Source organism: Mobula hypostoma, chromosome 16, assembly GCF_963921235.1.
Source record: "Mobula hypostoma chromosome 16, sMobHyp1.1, whole genome shotgun sequence".
NCBI lineage: Eukaryota > Metazoa > Chordata > Chondrichthyes > Myliobatiformes > Myliobatidae > Mobula > Mobula hypostoma.
In genome coordinates, this window is record NC_086112.1 from 24,580,875 (window position 1) to 24,601,374 (window position 20,500).

The 20,500-nt window shown below is 40.4% G+C and overlaps 1 protein-coding gene across 3 annotated transcripts in view; it reads left to right on the forward strand.

The window, feature by feature from the left end:
* The window catches only part of ythdc2 (YTH domain containing 2), an 88,363-nt gene that overhangs the window by 33,391 nt on the left and 34,472 nt on the right, over positions 1 to 20,500 (forward strand). For all 3 annotated transcript variants that reach the window (XM_063068658.1, XM_063068656.1, XM_063068657.1), the window contains exons 16-24: positions 9,436 to 9,523; positions 9,610 to 9,690; positions 9,776 to 9,858; positions 10,658 to 10,763; positions 11,049 to 11,168; positions 11,393 to 11,665; positions 16,579 to 16,705; positions 18,650 to 18,855; positions 19,977 to 20,172. In XM_063068658.1, the coding sequence (XP_062924728.1) occupies positions 9,436 to 9,523; positions 9,610 to 9,690; positions 9,776 to 9,858; positions 10,658 to 10,763; positions 11,049 to 11,168; positions 11,393 to 11,665; positions 16,579 to 16,705; positions 18,650 to 18,855; positions 19,977 to 20,172 (1,280 nt within the window). The remainder of the gene's footprint in view (positions 1 to 9,435; positions 9,524 to 9,609; positions 9,691 to 9,775; positions 9,859 to 10,657; positions 10,764 to 11,048; positions 11,169 to 11,392; positions 11,666 to 16,578; positions 16,706 to 18,649; positions 18,856 to 19,976; positions 20,173 to 20,500) is intronic.

The window sequence follows — 20,500 nt, forward strand, 5'->3', positions numbered from 1 at the left end:
CCTCTATGGCAAGGATGTCTTTCCTCAGATTAGGGGACCAAAACTGCACACAATACTCCAGGTGTGGTCTCACCAAGGCCTTGTACAACTGCAGTGGTACCTCCCTGCTCCTGTACTCGAATCTTCTTGCTATAAATGCCAGCATACCATTCGCCTTTTTCACCGCCTGCTGTACCTGCATGCCCACTTTCAATGACTGGTGTATAATGACACCCAGGTCTCGTTGCACCTCCCCTTTTCCTAATCGGCCACCATTCAGATAATAATCTGTTTTCCTATTTTTGCCATCAAAGTGGATAACTTCACATTTATCCACATTAAATTGCATCTGCCATGAATTTGCCCACTCACCCAACCTATCCAAGTCACCCTGCCTCCTCTTAGCATCCTCCTCACAGCTAACACTGCCGCCCAGCTTCGTGTCATCCGCAAACTTGGAGATGCTGCATTTAATTCCCTCATCCAAGTTATTAATATATATTGTAAACAACTGGGGTCCCAGCACTGAGCCTTGCCTTGCTGTACCCCACTAGTCACTGCCTGCCATTCTGAAAAGGTCCCGTTTATTCCCACTCTTTGCTTCCCGTCTGCTAACCAATTCTCTATCCACATCAATACCGTGTGCTTTAAGTTTGCACACTAATCTCCTGTGTGGGACATTCAGAGGAAGTCTCATGATTTTTTTTTAAAATCTGGAGACGATATAAGTGTATTAATTCATAAACACGAAAAATTCTGCAGATGCTGGAAATCCAAAGCATGCACAGGAAATGCTGGGGGAGTTCAGCAGGTCAGGCAGAATCCATGGAAATGAACAAACAGTTGATGTTTCAGGCCATGATCAGCACTGGAAAAGAATGGGGAAGATACCAGAATAAAAAGGGGGGGGGGTGGAAGGAGGTCTAGCTAGAAGGTGGGTGGGAAAGGTAAAGGGCTGGAGAGGAAGCAATTTAGTAGGAGAGGAGAGTGGACCATAGGAGAAAGGGAAGGAGGAGGGACACCAGGGGGAGGTGATAAGCTGGTGAGAAGAGGCCAGAGTGGAGAAAAGAAGAAGGGAGGTGAAGGGATTTTTTTAAAAAAATCAAGAGGAGAAATTGATATTCATGCTATCGTGTTGGAGGCAACCCAGACAGAATATAAGGTAATGCTCCTCCACCCTGAGGGTGGCCTTATCATGGTACAAGAGGAAACCATGGACTGACACGTTGGGACAGGGATGGGAATTGGACTTAAACCGTTAGGCCACTGTTAAGTTCAGCTTTGGTGGATGGAGTAGAGGTGCTCGACAAAGCAGTCCCCCATTTTACTATGGTTTCACCAGTGTAGAGGGCGCAGTAGATGACCCCAGCAGATTTGCAGTGAAGTGTGGCCTCACTTGGAGGGACTGTTTGGGGCTATGAATGGAGGTGAGGGAGGTGGGCAGACCGCTTGCAAGGATATGTGCTGGGAGGGAGATTAGTGGGGAGGGACAAATGGACAAGGGGTTCACAAAGGGAGCTATCCCTATGGTAAGTGGGGGTGGTGGGTAGGATCCCTTTGGAGATAGCAGAAGTTGTGGAGAATGATGTATTGGGTGCGGAGGCTCATGGATAATAGGTAAGGACAAGAGGAACTTTTATCACTGTTAAGATGACGGGAGGATGGGGTGAGTGCAGTTGTTTAGGAAATTGAGCTGCAGTTGAGGGCAGCATCAGTGATGGAGAAGGGAAACTCTGCTCTTTGAAAAATGAGGACAACTCTGATGTTTGGAAAGGAAAGCCTCTCTTGGGAATAGATGTGGTAGAGACGAAGGAACTGAGAAAATGAATTGCATTTTTGCAGGAGCCGGTGGGGGAAGAGGTATAGTCACGATAGTTGTGGGAATTGGTAGGTTTATAAAAGACATTGGTCAACAGTTTGTCTCCAGAGATGGAAACGGGCAGATCAAGAAAGGGGACAGAGGTGTCAGAAATGGACCAAGTGAATTTAAGGGCAGAGTGGAAGTTGGAGGCAAAGTTGACGAAATTGATGAGCTCAGCATGGGTGCCTGAAGCAGCACCAATGCATTTGTCAATCTAGCGGAGGAAGAGTTGGGGAACATTACTGGGGAAGGCTTGGAACATGCACAGTATTAGTTGATCCTCTTTTGAGTCCATTATGTGTGAAGTTTACCAACAGCGTGTAATGTCCAGTGCATTGCACCTATTTAATGTCTGGAGCCAGCATCTTTAATCAGTACTGCTGGACCCCCAATCTCCCCTTCCCCAGCCACCACTCTCCAACTTCATGTCTCTCAGAACTCACCATTACCTTTTAGGTCCTTGGAGACTCCATCTTCCTCCTACCCCAACTTCCCTAAATACCCTGAACCTCCTCTTTCCTCTGGTACCACTAGCTCTCTTCCCCTTTTTGATCCCAGCTCTAATCCTTGCCATGTCCTCACCATTCCCTCTGACCTTCCCCTCCCTGAGGCATTTTGTTCTGTCCTCAGCAAAGGCCTTGCTTTTGTCCGTCTTCACCTACACCTCACTGAGTTACCATGCCTGCCACGACGTCGAGCCCCTCTTCCGTTACCTCCATCTCGGAGCCCACTTCTTTGGCAAGAATTCCGCACCCCGCATGGATGACATTTCTCCTGTCTTCAGTCTTCCTCCTCTTCTTGGACCTCTTGCTCTGGCTCTCTGTCTGCTCTGGATTTTTTCATCTAGGTTTGCTGATGAGACATCAACCATCTCGACTTCAGCACTCCCGTCCTCCTCAAACTTTACCCCCTCTATACACACTGCCCTCCACTCTCTTCGCATCAATCCCGACCTTACCACCTAACCCATAGTCAAAGTGGGTGTTGTTGTAGTGTGGTGTACTGACCTCTACCTTGCTGAAACCAGGCAGCAACTCTCAGACTGCTCCTCATACTTAGCCCTTGAAGTGAACCCCATTCCGGACCATAAGAAAACTGTCACCGACACCATCACTAACCTCATCAAATCTGGAGAACTCTCATCCACTGTCACCAAACTCATAGTTCCCTTATGCCGAATTGTTCGCTTCTACCTCCTAAAATCCACAAACCCTACTGTGTAGATAGGCATATTATCTCTGCCTGCTCCTGCCCCTCTGAACTTGTGTTCTCATACCTCAATTCCATTCTATTTCTCTTGGTTCGGTCCCTTCCCACCTACATCCATGACACTGCTCTTGTTCTCGATCACCTCAGTAACTTTAAATTCCCTGGCTTTGATGGCCTTATTTTCACCATGGATTTTGTGTTTGCTGTTCCTTTCCACGCCTTATGGCACCTCGGGCAACAATCTTGCCGTTTTTTTAGGATTTGTCTGTTTTTTGAGGCTGAGTTGCTAGCTTGATGCTCAACCCAACTCGGATGGAAAGTGTGCAAGGAAGCGGCCGGATTTGAACCCAAGACCACTCACCTTGAAGTCTGGTGCAGATGCCACTATACCACCGGCCGGTTTATTTCTCCATGGTTGTTCAGTCCCTTTCCACTTCTATGCCTTATCAAGAAGGCCTCAGAGCTCTCTACTTCTCTCTGGTCAAAAGAACCAACCAGTTTCCGTCCCCCACCTCCCTCCTTCATCTGGCAGAACTCACCCTCAACAATTTTTTTCTTCAGTTCCTCCCACTTCCTGTAAACTTGAGGTGTAGCTATGGGCACCCATGTGGGCCCCAACCATATCTACTTCTTCGTTGGCTATGTAGAACAGTCCATGTTCAAAGCGTTCCCTGGTAATACTCCCCAAATAATCTTCCACTATGTTGGCAACTGCATTCGCACTGTACCTCCTGTAAAAATGCTATTCCCTTTTCTCAGTTTCTTTCCCTTTGCTGATTCTGTTCCAAGGACTCAGTTTTCCATTCCATGATATCAGAGTTGTCCTCCTCCTTCAAAGAACGAGGTTTCCCTCCCTCTGTTATAGATGCTGCTGACTTACAGTGATAGAGTTCCTCTTGTCCTTACCTAACACCCCATCAGCCTCCGCATCCAACACATCATTACCCCACCCCCCCCAACAACTTTCGACAGGGATTGCTTCCTCCACGATTCCCTTGTCCATTCGGCCCTCTTCACTGCTCTCCCTTCTGGCAATTATACAAGGCAAAAGGGAATTTGTTCAAGTAATTAAATAAATTATAGGTTTACTTATAAAACCCTACACTGGCAATAGTGATCATAAAGATTACAGATTGCTGTTTAAGAACAAAATCTGGGTCACTAATGTCATTCAGGAAAGTGTGCTTGTCAGCCTTATCCAGTATGGCCTGTATGACTCCAGATCCAATAATGGCTCCTCATTTCAGGGGTGATTGGGGGACAACTTCTTTGAGCATCTCCATTCCATTCACCACAAGCAGAACTTCCCGGTGGCTAAATGTTTTAATTCAGATTTTCATTCCTGTTCCGTCATATCGATCCATGGCCTCCTCCTGTGCTGAGATGAGGCCACCCACTGGATTGAAGAGCAGCACCTTATATTCTGTTTGGATCACCTCCAACCTGATGGCAAGTATATTGATTTCTCCCTCCGGTAAAAAAATTCCCGACTCCCCCCCCCCCTTCCTCTGTTCCCCATTCTGACCTTTTACTACTTCTCACCTGCCTATCACTTGTACTAGGTCCCCTTGTCCTTCCCCTTCTTATGTAGTCCACTCTCCTCTCCCATCAGATTCCTTCTTTTCCAGCCCTTGACCTTACTCACTCACCTGGCTTCACCTATCACCTTCCAGTTAGCCTTTTTATTCTGGTGTTTTCTCCCTTCCTTCTCAGTCCTGAAGAAGGGTCTTGCTCCAAAGCATTGACTGTTTACTCCTTTCCATAGCTGCTGCCTGACCTGCTGAGTTCCTCCAGCATTTTGCGCGAGTTGTTTTGGATTTCCAGCATCTATAGACTTCCTCGAGTTTATTAAAATCTTATTGTGTTGCTTTGCTAAAACTAAACGTAATAATGCAGCCAAAGTGGCACTCAGAGATATTGGTGTATATCACTCTTGAAGTTCAGCTCCAAGGATCCAAATGTGGTGTTGCAAAGGTTTTCATTTCATCTAATCAGTGTTGGTAAATGCTTCTTCAAATGCTAACTGCTGCGTTAGCTTCACACTATTCAGCCCATCACATTCCTATTCCTCCCTATCAGCCTTTAAAAAGCAGGATGCACTAAATGTGAGAGTATTGCAGTCAACCCTCAAGACTGTTATTGTGGTTCTTGTTACCAGTATTTAAAAGGGCTATGAGGATATTTTAACATTTCTGTAATCTGGTGTGCAACGTAATGACAGGAGCACCATGCCACCCTGTGGGAATGTCAGTGCTTTATATAGTAAAAATCTTCCGATTACCTTTAGATCTCTGCTTCTGAGATTCCACCATAGCCAGCTAGCCCAAACTGCTGCACTGCTTATCATTGAAAACCGAGTCTTTTAAGATCACCTCTGCAAGAGCCATGCTAGAAGGCCGTTTGTGGCTTTCGCTACTGCATCATCCATGTTTCAGTAAATGCAGCAAAGGTTTATCGAAGATGAGCATTAAAGTAGTTCACAAGGTTAATTAGTTGATGTTAATGTGGTTCTTGTCATAGTGTTGCTTGGAATGCTGATATAGTTTTCAGATTCATTTATCACATGTACAGTGTCTATAAAAAGTATTCACCCCCCCCCAGAAATTTTCATGTTTTATTGTTTTACAACATTGAAGTACAGTGGATTTAATTTAGCTTTTTTGACACTGATCAAACAGAAAAGACTTGTTAAAATGAAAACAAATTTCTACAAATTGGTCTAAATTTATTACAATTATTAAACACAAAGTAATTGATTGCATAATTAACTCACCCCCTTCAAGTCAGTATTTAGTAGGTGCACCTCTGGCAGCAACTACAGCCTTGAGTCTGTGTGGATAGATCTCTATTAGCTTTGCATATCTGGACACTGCAGTATTTCCCCATTCTTCTTTATAAAACTGATCAACCTCTGTCAGATTGCATGAGGTTTGTGAGTGAACAGCCCTTTTCAATTCCAGTTGCAAAGTCTCAATTGGATTGAGGTCTGGATTTTGACGTAGCCACTCCAGGATATTAACTTTGTTGTTTTTAATCTATTCCTCTTTAGCTTTGGCTTTGTGCTTGGGATCATTGTCTTGCTGGAAAACAAATCTTCCAAGACACAGTTCTCTTGCAAACTGCATTAGGTTTTCCTCCAGGATTTCCCTGTATTTTGCTGCATTCATTTTACCCTCTACCTTCACAAGCCTTTCAGGGAGCCTGCTGCAGTGAAGCATCCCCGTAGCATGACACAACCACCAACATACTTCATGATAGAGATGGTGTCTTTTTGATGATGTGTGGTGTTTGGCTTACACCAAGCATAGCATTTAGTCTGATGGCCAGAAAGCTCAATTTTGGTTTCATCGGACCATAGAACCTTCTTCCAGCTGATTTCAGAGTCTCCCACATGCCTTCCAGTAAACTCTAGCCAAGGTTTCATATGAGTGTTTCTTCAACAGTGGCTTTCTCTTTTTCACTCTCCTATAAAGCTGCAACTGGTGAAGCATCCGGGCCACATACATATTTATTTTTTATTATTATATATTTTTTTCTCTCCCTCCTTTTTCTCCCTCTGTCCCTCTCACTATATTCCTTGCCCATCCTCTGGGCTTCCCCCCTCCCCCTTTCTTTCTCCCTAGGCCTCCCGTCCGTCCCATGATCCTCTCATATCCCTTTTGCCAATCAACTGTCCAGCTCTTGGCTCCATCCCTCCCCCTCCTGTCTTCTCCTATCATTTCGGATCTCCCCCTCCCCCTCCCACTTTCAAATCTCTTACTATCTCTTCTTTCAGTTAGTCCTGACGAAGGGTCTGTGTCCAAAACGTCGACTGTACCTCTTCCCATAGATGCTGCCTGGCCTGCTGCGTTCACCAGCAATTTTTATGTGTGTTGCTTGAAATTCCAGCATTTGCAGATTTCCTCGTGTTTCCTGTACTTAGTACTTTGATTTATACAGGCCAATGTGCCAAAAGCTTTCTTTACAACCCTAGTTCCTGTACTAATCCATTTTTTCTTGACCTTCATAATATACAAATGTCAATTTATGCCTTAAAAATATTCTTCAACTAGGTCTGCTCATCTCTTGAGTAGAAAATAACAATTATTCACAACATTCTGGGTAAAGAAATTTCTTCTCATTTCAACTCAGAATGGCTGTCCTCTTTGCTTTAAAATTGTAGCTCTTGATTCTAGGTACATCAGCCATAGGCATCATCATCACTGCATCTACCTTGTGAAAGCTGTAAGAGTTTTGTATGTTCCAATGCGATCATTTCCCATTATGTTTTATGAGGTCAGTTTGTTGAATCTCTTTTGGAATAATTTCCCCAGACCCCAAAGTCAGTCTGTTGAACCATCATGACATTTTGTTTATTGTGTGCATCTTGCGCTCCCAAGCAGGCTCACCAGGGTGCTTTACACTCTGTATTAATTTGCGGTTGGGAGCATGGCTTTTGTTATATTCACATTAGTTATAGGGTTGTTTAGCAAAAACAAACCCTTTGGCCCAACTCATGCAATGACCAAGATGCCTTCCTGAGCTAATTCAACTTGCCTGTGTTTGCCTTCAAACCTTTCCTATCCATGTGCCTGTTCAAGTGTATTTTAAACAATTGTATTTATGCCCACTTCTACCACTTCCTTTGGCAACCCACTCCATGTACCCACATAGCCCTGTGTGGAAAAGCTTGCCTCTCAGATCACCTTTAAATTTTCTGCTCTCATCTTAAACCTATGCCTTCTTGTTGTAGACGCCACAATTCTGGTGCTTGAGTTGTGCACTGGAATCAGCATTGTTCTGTATCTTACTAGCTACCCATTGGTCTGGTTCAGTTGCTCAAGTTTGAGAGTAGAGCAGAGTAGACTGATCCAAAACGGAACCGGGTGATTGTAGTTTGGATACTGGCATGATGTCGTCACGATGCCTCTGTTGTGGCTGCACACTCTATGTGAAGCAGAACAGTGCAAGTTCTTTCTGTTGCTCTACTTTGCTGAGGTTAAGTGCAGTGCCATCAGTGCAGTATGAAGTGGTCATTGGCATTCTGCACTGTCAGCAGAGCATCCTAAATGCACATGTCTGCTGAGGGAGAAGAGAATTCTATTTTCCTGTAATGAACAGTGTCCTGTAAACTCTAATGCAGCAAATTATTGCAGATCTTCTGAGAAACATTATAGATTTCCTCTGCTCTAGCCCATAAAGAGCCAAAAGCACAATACTTGATGGGTCTGTGAACACAGTTCTTCCTTCTTCCTGAAGTGAAGTATCTCAATCATACTGGAGGAACTCCACAGGCCAGGCAGCATCTATGGAGAGGAACTTGAGCTTTGAAATGTTGACCTTTTATTCTTCTCCATAGATATTGCCTGATCTGCTGAGTTCCTCCAGCATATTTTGCATATTACTCTGGATTTCCAGCATCTGCAGAATCTCTGGTGTTCTTAGTCATACTGATATACATAGAGGAAAATTGGTCCCTGATCACCCTTCTTGGAAAGGACCACTTGCTGATGGTCCTGCTGCACCTTTCCTTTCTGGCAGGTTTCCCTGCTTTGCAGTATCACTCCTCTTACCCCAGTTTATGTCACTCTCTGAGAAGGTTGGTAACCACGCCTGGAAGAAACAGAACAAGTACTGCAAAGTTGCACCTGAAGCCTTTAAGTGTCTAAAAGTGAAACAACTTATTTGTGTAGTCCAAGCTAATTGTTTTTGCAAATATGCAGAGTAAAATATGTATTGTCAAATCATCATGTTGTATTGGTGTGATAGGAAAAATTTCTCTACATACATAACATCGCAATCTACAGCACATTACAATCCCTTTGGCCCACAATGTTGAGCTGACCATGTAACCTACTCTAGAAACTGCTTAGAATTTCCCTAGTGCATAGCTCTCTATTTTTCTAAGCTCCATGTACCTATCTAAAAGGCTCTTAAAAGACCCTATTGTATCCGCTTCCACCACTGCCGCCGGCAGTGCATTCCATGCACCTACCACTCTCTGAGTGGAAAAACTTACCCCTGACATCCCCTTGGTGCCTATTTCCAAGCCCTTAAAATTATGACCCCTCATGTTAGCCATTTCAGCCTTGGGAAAAAGCCTTTAGCTATCAACATGATCAATTGCCCTCATAATCTTATACACCTCTATCAGGTCTCTTCTCATTCTCCATTACTCCAAGGAGAAGAGGCCAAGTTCACTTAACCTGTTCTCATAAAGTATGCCCTCCAATCCAGGCAACATCCTTTTAAATCTCCTCTGCACTTTCTCTATAGTATCCACATCCTTCCTGTAGTGAGGTGACCAGAACTGAACACAGTACTCCAAGTGGGGTATGACCAAGGTCTTATATAGCTTATATAAATGTAAACAAAGATATGAGTTGTACAATAATATGCCCTTTTAGATTTCAGATTTTCATGCTTCATTCCAACATGCAGACATCTGACCAAAAGAAAGTGTTAAAGAGTCTCCCTAATGGAGTTCGTAAAATAGTAAGTTTAAAGTTATTTAAAATAAAACCACTCATTTAAAATAATTTTTTCCTTCACTTGTAGACAATTGATCTATCTTATTTCAGATTCTTTCCACAAATATTGCTGAGACAAGCATAACTGTCAATGATGTGGTATTTGTCATTGATTCTGGGAAAGTAAAAGAGGTAAATTTTAATCAACACGTCAGTATTTTCTACAGCATGAAGAATTCAGAAACTCTTCATTGTTTCAATTTCACTTTTGTTTCAGAAATCATTTGATGCACTAAACTCTGTCACAATGTTAAAAATGGTGTGGATTTCCAAGGCGAGTGCTATCCAGAGGAAGGGAAGGTAAAATGGTTATTCTATTTATTAAATTTAATATTAAAGCTTAAGAAAAACTCTTGGGCAAACCAGCTACATGTTGGAATCTATATAGTAATATAACCAGTTGCCTACATGTTTTGTCCTCAAAAAAAGAGGCAAGCTTAAGCCTGCCAGTTAATGCCCTATCAGTTTTCTCTCATTCATGAGTAAAGTTTTGGATTGCCATTAAACCAAACCTATTCATCAATAAACTATTGATTCTGATCTTTTGCCTTACCGGAACTACTCCTTCCTAAACATCATTGTAGCCTTGATCCAGGAATGAACATAAGAATTAAATATAAGGAAAGAAGCAAGATATTGATATTTGAGCACCAAAAAGAAAACTGATCAGTGGCAGAATTTGAGATGACACAAGGGAGATTAATTGTCATCAGATGAGCTTCCATGAGGAAATGTCCTTGGCATAACCTTCTTAAGCTTCTTCATTATTATTATTGCGTTCATCAAAGGTTAGGATAGGAACATCTCAAGTATAATTCCAGAGTTCACAGATCTATTTTCAGCTTTTCTGAAAATGAAATACGAGGAAGAGTGTTCCAGGAAGTGCCTGTCGCCCAGAAAATATCAAGCTATAACCTAAATTTATGGTATTGCAATGAAAAATCTCATGAATAATTTTTTTCTTTACTCAGCCAGGTTTGAGTAATTTTCATTTTTTATGCCTTTTTGAATGATGAAATTTTGTGAAATTTTAAGTTGTTCAAAACGTAATGGATTTTACTTTTATTTAATTGTTTGATATTTCTGTGTGTTTTTGTAGGGCAGGTCGCTGCCGACCAGGAATTTGTTTTCACCTATTCAGTAGACTACGGTTTCAAAATCTTCTGGAGTTTCAGATTCCTGAGTTGCTACGAATGCCACTGCAGGTGATAGTTTGGTTTTATTGCCTGCTTATTATTTTATCCTAATGTATAATTTTTATTGTTAAACCGTGGTTAATTTTGAAATAAGTGACAATCACAACTTTAATACACAGAAGTTTCCTTCTGCCAGAATAACACAATTGGGAGTAGATGGCATTGAATTATACATTTGATATTCAATGATCTTGTGTAAATAATAAAGTGTCAATCTCTGTCAAAAATTTTATAATCTGTAAAAAGACTTCATAAAACTGACCATTCTAAAATATGCATTTTATCTTTCCCTAGGAACTTTGCTTACATACCAAACTGCTAGCTCCAATTAATTGTCCTATTGCCGACTTCCTTGCTAAAGCACCAGAACCCCCTCCATCACTTATAATTAAAAATGCAGTTGAGATGCTCAAGGTATGAAATGTTTACCATAATTAAAATAAAAATATAAAATACGGTCCTGAAGGGTCTCGGCTTGAAACGTTGACTGTTTATTAATTTCCATGGATGCTACCTGACTTGCTGAGTTCCTTCAGCATCTTGTGTGTGTTGCTTTGGATTTCCAACATCTGCATTCTTATTCGTGTTTATAAAATACAATATTAGGAACATATTTGTTATACTTCTTTTCATTCTAGACTATAGATGCCATGGACAGCTGGGAAGATTTAACAGAGCTTGGTTACCACTTAGCAGATCTTCCCGTGGAACCTCATCTGGGAAAGATGGTTCTTTGTGCTGTAGTGCTAAAGTGTCTTGATCCTATTCTCACTATTGGCTGTACTTTGGCCTATCGCGATCCATTTGTCCTACCAATGCAACCTTCACAGAAGCGTGCTTCTATGTTATGCAGAAAGCATTTTGCTGCAGGAACATTCAGTGATCATATGGCTCTTTTAAGAGCTTTCCAGGTGAGCTTCTCCATTTAATTCTGCGGTACATCTGTCTTGTAATTACAATCTGAAGTTTAAAACCTTATAGAAGTACCTTTTTAATACTACAAAATGTATTTATTTTGCTTGATTTTGAAATTACTGGCTGAATTAGTAAAGCTCTGATAATTCACTATTCTGTTGTGAGGAATTCTCCATGGTTTGGTGCCTGGCTTTCAGGGACCGTCTTCCTGTGTTCCCTTTTAATTCACTGGGCCCCATCACTTAGAAATACATAGCATTCTCTTCTCATTGATACAGCTTGACCTTCTGAGTATTTACAACGTTTTGCCATTTTATTGGAACTTTTGCTATAAGTAAAACCTAGCTGGTATGGATTATATTAGCATTTTGTGTTGTGAATACAATGCAACTAACATGCACAAAACAATAGTCGATTACCAATGACAATAAATCTTGCTCTCTGAGTGGGCAATTGGAGCGGGAGTAGGCTGCTCTGCTCCAGACCTCAACCTCTCCATTCTGCCCTCCTTGTAGCAATCCTCTGAAATTTCAAAAGGCTATCTGCCTTCATTTTAAATCTACTGCTGAGCTAGCCTTCATAGAGAATTCCAGCAGTTCACTTATGTACAGTGTATAAGAAGAAATTTCTACCTATCTCTGTTTTAAATAACTAGCCCCTGATCTTGAAGCTATGGCCCCTGTTCAAGACTCTACCACAAGAAAGCATCTTGATATCCATCCTGTCATGCCTTATTAGGATCTTTTATTTTTCATTAAGGTCACCTCGCATTCTTGTAAACTTCAAAGAATGCAATCTATTCAACCTTTCATGATAGGACACCTCTTTCAAACCAGGAATTATCCTGGTGACTATCATTAGAACAATGCTGCGGTATACTTTTTTAAGTAAGGGAACCAAGCTAAGTGCAGTTCTTTTGCCATATCATGAAAAAATTGCTGTTTGCAGATTAATTTTTGAAAGGTAGATTATTAAAGAGTGTTTACCTCTTTTCCCCGTTGATGTTTCAGTTATGAAGTATTTTCCAAACAAAATGCAAGGTTCTCAGCTTTTAATTTTTTGGGTAGATACAATCAGAGTGGACAAATACAGGTCACTGTTTCTTTCAGAATTTTATTTCCTGGATAATTGGACTAATTGATAATAAAAGTAAAATGACAACCATTTGCTTTGTGCCTTTAACGTAGTAAAGTATCTATCACATGAACATTAAAAAAGACACAAAAGGAGATATTTTGACATATGAAAAGCGATCTTTATGAGGAGGAAGGTTATGAAGATGACTTAAAGGAAAAGTAAATTTCAGAGCTTAAGATTCGGAAAGCTACAACAGTTAGTTATAGAGCAAGTAAAATCTGTGAAGAGCAAAAGACTAGATTGCAAGAATGCAGTGATCTTAACTGTGCAGGACAAGTAGAGATGTTGCCAACACAAGGAATTGCCCAATGATTTTTTTAGAATATAAAGTTAGGCTATATTTTAATGAACACCTGTACCTCACTTATACACAGGTTTCTTTTTTGATCCTTCATTCTTCCATTCACCTTGCTAATTTTTCTTTAGTCCTATTTTAGATTTGTGAAATGAAAGTATGTTGCAGAACTAAATCTATTAACTCTAAAGTTCTGCCTTTTTAATCTCAAGTGCAATTATATTGTCAGACGTGTATATTACAAATCACTGCAGGTTTGATTAAATGAATTAGGATTAGTCGGATTGGCTGCCTGAGGCAATTATTCAGAACATTGGCAAGGCTTGTGAAATGCCTGAGGAATTTAGAAATACTCCCTGTTTTTGCGGCCTGGAGTAGATTTGAGATGATCATTAAGAATATTGTTAAAAGTTCAACACAAATACATTATCAAAGTACATATATGTCACCATATTCAACCCTGAGATACATTTTTTGTGACATATTCAGTAAATCTATAGTAGAATAATAATAACTATAATGGAATCATTGTAAGACTGCACCTACGGGCTTTCAACCAGTGTGCAAAAGACAACAAACTGTGCAAATAGAAAAAGAAAGAAACAATAATAAATAAAGAAGCAATAAATATCTTGAACATGGGATGAAGAGTCCTTGAATGTGAGTCCATAGGTTGTGATAACATTCCAATGATGGGGCAACTGAATTTGACTGAAGTTATCCCCTTTGGTTTAAACGCATGATGATTGAAGGAGAATAACTGTTCCTAAACCTGGAGGTGTGAGTCCTGAGGTTCCTGTACCACCTTCCTGATGGCAGCAGTGAGAACCTAGGATGATGGTTGCTGCTTTCTTGCTTTGTATAAGTGGGCTCAATGGTAATGAAGGCTTTACCTGGGCCGTATCCGCTACTTTTCGTAGAACTTTCTGTTCAAGGGGCTTGGGTTTCCATACCAGGCTGTGATATAGCCAGTCAATATACTCTCCGCTACGATTCTATAGAAGTTCGTCAAGGTTTTAGATGTCATGCTGAATCTTTGCAAACTCCTAAGGAAATACTTTCTTCGTAATTGCACTTATATGCTGGGCTCAGGACAGTTTCTACAAAATACTAACACCGAGGAATTTAAAGTTGCAGACACTCTCCACCTTTGATCATCTGATGAGGATTGGCTCATGGACCTTTGGTTTCCTCATCCTGAAGTCAATAATCAGCTCTTTGAACTTGCTGACATTGAATAGGAAGTTATTGTTAACGGCAGCACTCAGCCAGATTTTCAATCTCTCTCTTATATACTGATTTGGCCCACAACAGTGATATCAGCAAATTCGAATATGGCATTGGAGCAGTCATAAGTGTAAAGCCATAGAGAAGGGAGCTAAGCACACAGCTTGTGGTGCACTTGTGCTGATGAAAATTGTGGAGGAGATGTTGTTGCCAGTTCAAACTGACTATTATCTTTAAATGAGGAAATTGAGGATCCTGTTGCACAAGGAGGTATTGAGGCCAAGGTCTTGAAGCTTATTTATTAGTTCTGAGGGGATAATGGTATTAAGTGCTGAGCTGTAGTTGATAAAGAGCATCCTGACGTATGCATCTTGCTGTCCAGGTGTTCAAGGGTTGAGTGAAGATCCAATGGGATGGCATCTGTTATGGACCTTTTGCTCTGATAGGCAAATTGGAGCAGATTCAAGTTGCTTTTCAAACAGGAGCTGATATGCATCATCACCAATCTCTCAAACCACTTCATCACTGTGGATGTGTTATTGACTGATAGTCATTAAGGTAGTTTGCCATGTTCTTTTTTGGGCACTGATGTAATTGAAGCCTGCTTGACACAGGTGGGTACCTCAGACTGCTGAAGCTTGAAGTTAAAGATCTCAGCACTCCAGCTAGTTGATCAGCACATGTCTTTAGTACTTCGCCAGGTACCCTGTCTGGGCCAGATGCTTTTTTGGATTCACCCTTGCACGTCAGCCTCAGATCACCAGGTGCTGTGGGACTTTGTGTTGGTTCCTCCATCTTTTGATATCAAAGCAAGCACAGAAGGCATTGAGCTTATTTGGAAGCGAAGCCCTGTTGTTGCCTATATCACTTGATTTAATTTTATAAGAGGTGATAGTGTTCAAGCTGTGCCACAACTGTTGAGCATCTGTCATTGATTCAAGTTTAGTCTGGAATTGCCACTTTGCCTGTGAGATGCCTTTCCAGAGATTGTACCTGGACTTCTTGAAACTTGAATACCTCTGATCAGGCCCTCAGCTGATTGAGGATCTCATGGTTCATCCAGGGCTTCTAGGTGGGGAAGACTGAATGATTTTGCAGGGACTCACTAGTCTAAACTGTTTTAATAAGGTCCATGACAACCATGGTATATTGATTCAGATCACAGTTGAGTCCTTGAACACAGCCCAGTCCACCGACTGGAAGTAATCCCATAGTCGCTCTTCTGCCTCCCACAACCACGTCTTTGTTGTTCTAATCACTGGACCTTGCTCTTCAGCCGCTGCCTGTATGCAGGTAGGAGAAGAACAGCCAAGTGATCAGGTTTACTGAAATGCTGTCTGGGCATGAAATGGTAGGCACTTTTTATCTTAGTGTAACAGTGGGTCTAAATGTGTTGGGACCTCTGTTAAACTGGGGAAAAGAATCTAAAGCCACCATGGTGGGTTCAGAGATTGAATTTTTGTTAATTCTTGAAACATGCGCAACTTTGGCAAGCTGCATGATTTGAAGCACCGATAGGTTGCTAGTCCATTTCAAATCGAGATTGAAGGTAAACTATATCAGTATTATTTATTTTTATTTACAGTACCATGCAGAACAGGCCCTTTGAACCAACGAGACACACCGCCCAGCAACTCATTAATTTAACCCTAGCCTAATCACAGAACAGTTTACAATGACCATTCATACTAAGTAAAGAAGGTATGCTACTTTCCCTTAAAAGATCCAAATGCATCACTTGGAGTTTGGAACGGTCTCAGAACTCCATGTCTTGCTGAAGGGTCTTGGCCCAAAACGCCGACTGTGCTGTTTCCATTGGTGCTGCCTGGCCTGCTGAATTCCTCCAACATTTTGTGTATGTTGCTAAGATTTCCAGCATCTGCAGATTTTCTCTTGTTTGTCCATGTACAATTCTTGTGTTTTTCTTTCTTACCATATTAAACAAAAAAAAAACAATTAAAATACTCTAACTGCCAGGGTATCTAAATAAACTTGAATATTATTCTTGACCTTCGAACTCTTAAGTGTAGCAACCCTATTGCACAATTCCAGAAGGAACATATTTCGTTTTCTGTGAGGAACATTCCTAAACTTAATACTATACCAAATATGATAACAATAAGAATGCTGTTTTTTTTTGCTTTTGGCTACTTCAAATGTTGCTGATTGTTGATTCAGTAATGTGAAAGTTTAGATTTTTTGTATGCTTAGATAATTCATTTTGATTGCAAATATATTTTTTTCTGCTAGGCTTGGCAAAAGGCTCGCAGCGATGGCTGGGAGAGAGCATTCTGTGAAAAGAATTTCCTTTCTCAGGCTACGATGGAAATCATCATTGGCATGAGGACACAATTATTGGGACAGCTCAGAGCTTCAGGTAAACCCATTTTAGAGATGGCATTAAAGCAAGCTCAAATTCATTAACCAGTAGCCTGCAGTAATATTCTGAAAGGTAATCATCTGTTAATCACTATTGCAGTTCACAGTTTGTTGTCTGTTGGAAGATATTCTTTCTAGTTTCTTATTCTATTTTCATTCCCAAAATATGTTCTCATGATTACAGAAACAATTTTCAAAGAAATGTTCTAAAATGGTTGTAAAAGAAAGAATAGGTACATATATAAATATGCTGCATCGTAAAATTATTCTTCATATTTGTAGTAATTTGTTTGAAAATGTTTTTATTTTCTGTATTTATCTCAAGCTATGCTGATTTTCTTTAAAATCTTAAAACCAAAGCAATGTTTGATTTTTTTTTCAACAATTGAATACCCACAATGTAGTTTATTTTTGCCTTTACTTGTATATATAGGCTAAATCCATTGCTAAGTGACACCTGACTTTTAAGAAGAGAGGAAACACCTTCCTCTCTTCTCTACAAAACCACTGATAACTTTCAACATTCTTACCTTTTTACATTTTAAAATGTAAACAATGTTTACATTCAGTTACAAAAGCTGTAAACATCAACACCATTCGCACTATACCACAATCTTTAAATATTTATTTGACCATCATGTATTTAACTTCATTCTTGCATTCCACCCATCACGGAATTTGTTACTGAAATTTAAATTACTGTGTTTTTTATTTTGTGATCAACATTCAAAATTATTTATATAAACTATGTTCAATGTGGTGCTTGATAATGTGTATATTCAGATTAAATAATATTGAGATAATTATCTTTTCTGAAGTACGTTTATGTAAAGTAGACCTCATGGTGCCTTTAAATGTGAGAATTTCTGTCTCTTGAATACCACACTTGGCAGCATACTTTTATGATTTAGCTCAATGGACTTTTATTTAATAATAACCAGAATCTCTAAGTATATACAGTAGTAATTTTTAAACATTTAGAATAAAAGAGTTGGGAAGAGAGGGACATAGAATGTAAATGTAAAGGCTATAGAGGGCAAAGCATTGCCTTCATTCTTAGCATTATTTTCCCATTATATAGACCATATATAATGGGTAATTGCCACTACCACAGACCCCTAAAAGCTATGATGAATGTATATGTACTGTCTGTACAGTACACATTCCAAAGGTGTACCAGTTTGTTTATTTATTTAGAGAGACAGTGTGGGACAGGCCCTTCTGGCCCAATGAGCCACACCATTCAGCACCCCACCTATTTAATCCTGGCTTAATCACAGGACAATTTACAATGACCAACTAACCTACTATATGTTTGGCCATGGGAGAAATCCAGAGTACCCAGAAGGAACACACGTGCTCACAGGAATAACATGCAAACTTCCTTACAGAGGTATTGAAATTGAACTTTGAACTTTAACATCCCAAACTGTAATAGCGTCGCATATTGGGTGGCACAGGATTGTTGGGCCAGAAGGGCTTGTTACCGTGCTATATCTTTAAATCAACTAAATAGAGCTTGGATGCCTAAATGCCATTTTCACATTTGTGGTTGGGAATCAAGGTATTAAATGCCTAAATGCCAGGACGTTAATCATTATTCACTTCTTACCACACCTTGTACATGGATGTTTCTTGATAGGAATCTGAGGATGTGTTCATCATATTTGATTGCTTGGTTTGATTAAAGTTTGTGTTTCTGTAAGGAGATTGATCTCTCTGAAGCAAGAGATACACTGTTGCAACTTTCAAATAAATAAAGATAACTTTGTATTTATTAAATTTGCTCTTAACTCCTGTTTAGCTTCGAGTGAACATTGCCGTGCTCTCTATGATTTTAATGTAACATTCCATTTGTATATATTGCATTGGAGTTTAACTTGATTATTATCAATCCTTATTGCTTTCCTTTAACCATTTAAATATAAATATTATTTCCCAGGTTTTGTAAGGGCACGAGGAGGAGGTGACATTCGAGATGTAAACACAAACTCTGAGAATTGGGCTGTGGTGAAAGCTGCATTAGTTGCAGGAATGTACCCAAATCTCATCCATGTTGACCGAGAAAATTTAACGTTGGCTGGGTCTAAAGAGAAAAAAGTAAGATTTCACCCTACCTCAGTTCTTAGTCAACCACAATATAAGAAGGTAAGACCTCTTTTTTTTTGCCATTATAAGGTTAGTTTGTGAAGTCTTTCAGCATCTGTCAAAACTCAGAATTAAAAAAAACATTCTATCTATATTTAGTTAAAGAAGTATCATTGTGATTTTATCACTGTTCTCAAATATTTATTTTTCCCTATTCTGGTGGCCCTGCCACCTCTTCTTCCACGGTCCACTGTCCTCTCCTATCAGATTCCTTCTTCTTCAACCCTTTAATTATTTCACATATCACCTCACAGCTTCTCACGTCAACCCCCTTCCCCCCCCATCAAACATAGCTTCACCCATTACCTGCCAGCTTTTACTCCTTCCCCTCCCCCACCTTCTTATTCTGACTCCTTCTCCCTTTCTTTTCGGTCCTGATGAAGGGTCTCAGCCTGAAACGTCATCTGTTTATTCCCCCCCATATATACTGCTTGAGTGTTGGCGTGTGGCCAAGTGGTTAAGGCGTTCATCTAGTGATCTGAAGGTCACTAGTTTGAGCCTTGGCCAAGGTAGCATGTTGTGTCCTTGAGCAAGGCACTTAACCACACACTGCTCTGCGACGACACCGGTACCAAGCTGTATGGGTCCTAATGCCCTTCCCTTGGACAACATCGGTGTCACGGAGGGGGGAGACTTGCAGCATGGGCAACTGCCGGTCTTCCATACAACCTTGCCCAGGCCTGCGCCCTGGAAACCTTCCAAGGCACAAATCCATGGTCTCATGAGACTAACGGATGCCTATTATTATTATACTGCTTGAATAGATGCTTCCTGACCTGCAGAGTTCATCCAGCATTTTGTGTGTTGCTCAAGATTCCCAGCATCTGCAGAATCTCTTGGATACAAATATCTGTAATACTTCATTTTTATTCCTCATCTCAACAAAAAAAATGAAATTTGTATGTAAAAAGTGTACGGTAGATTTTAAATTGAATTGCATAAATATCTGAGAGTAAAGATTTGACAGGACTATGTGTGAGGAGCTGGGTATAGTGGTGCAAGTGATGAATAGAGCAACTACATTGATCTGCAGAACTACATTGGCTGGCATTGAGTCTGTGGACCTCATTTTGTGCTATAATAAATCTACATTTCTAATAGTGGACTCAATTTTGTACCAGATTCCACCAGCAAATGGACAAACTATAGCTGTTCAAGCACTGCCCACTGATTGGCTTGTTTATGATGAAATGACGAGAGCACACAGAATTGCTAATGTACGATGCTGTTCTGCTGTAACACCAATCTCCGTGGTCTTATTTGGTGGTCCAGCTCGACTGTCAAGCAGCGCATTACAAGAGCCTTCTTCCACTGGAGGTAACATACACATAGTCATAAATTTTAGGTGTAAATAAAGTACCTTTTAAATTGCTGGAATATTTTTAAGAAGCTCCAAGTATAATTTAAAGAGCAAATAAAATTTGTTTGAAGCCAGGCGTATGAGCTCTTTGCAATGTGTTTTATAGCTTAAAAACAATTAAATAATAATTTATTTCATTCTTTGAACTTTTCTGCTTAACTGTGAATTCAGTACAAATCTGGATCATCCTGAAACAAAAGCAGGTGCTGGAAGAATTCAGCCAAGCATTACTTGGGGTCAGAAGTGAGGTGAACATTGAATTCAAGAAAGCAGCAATAGTCACAA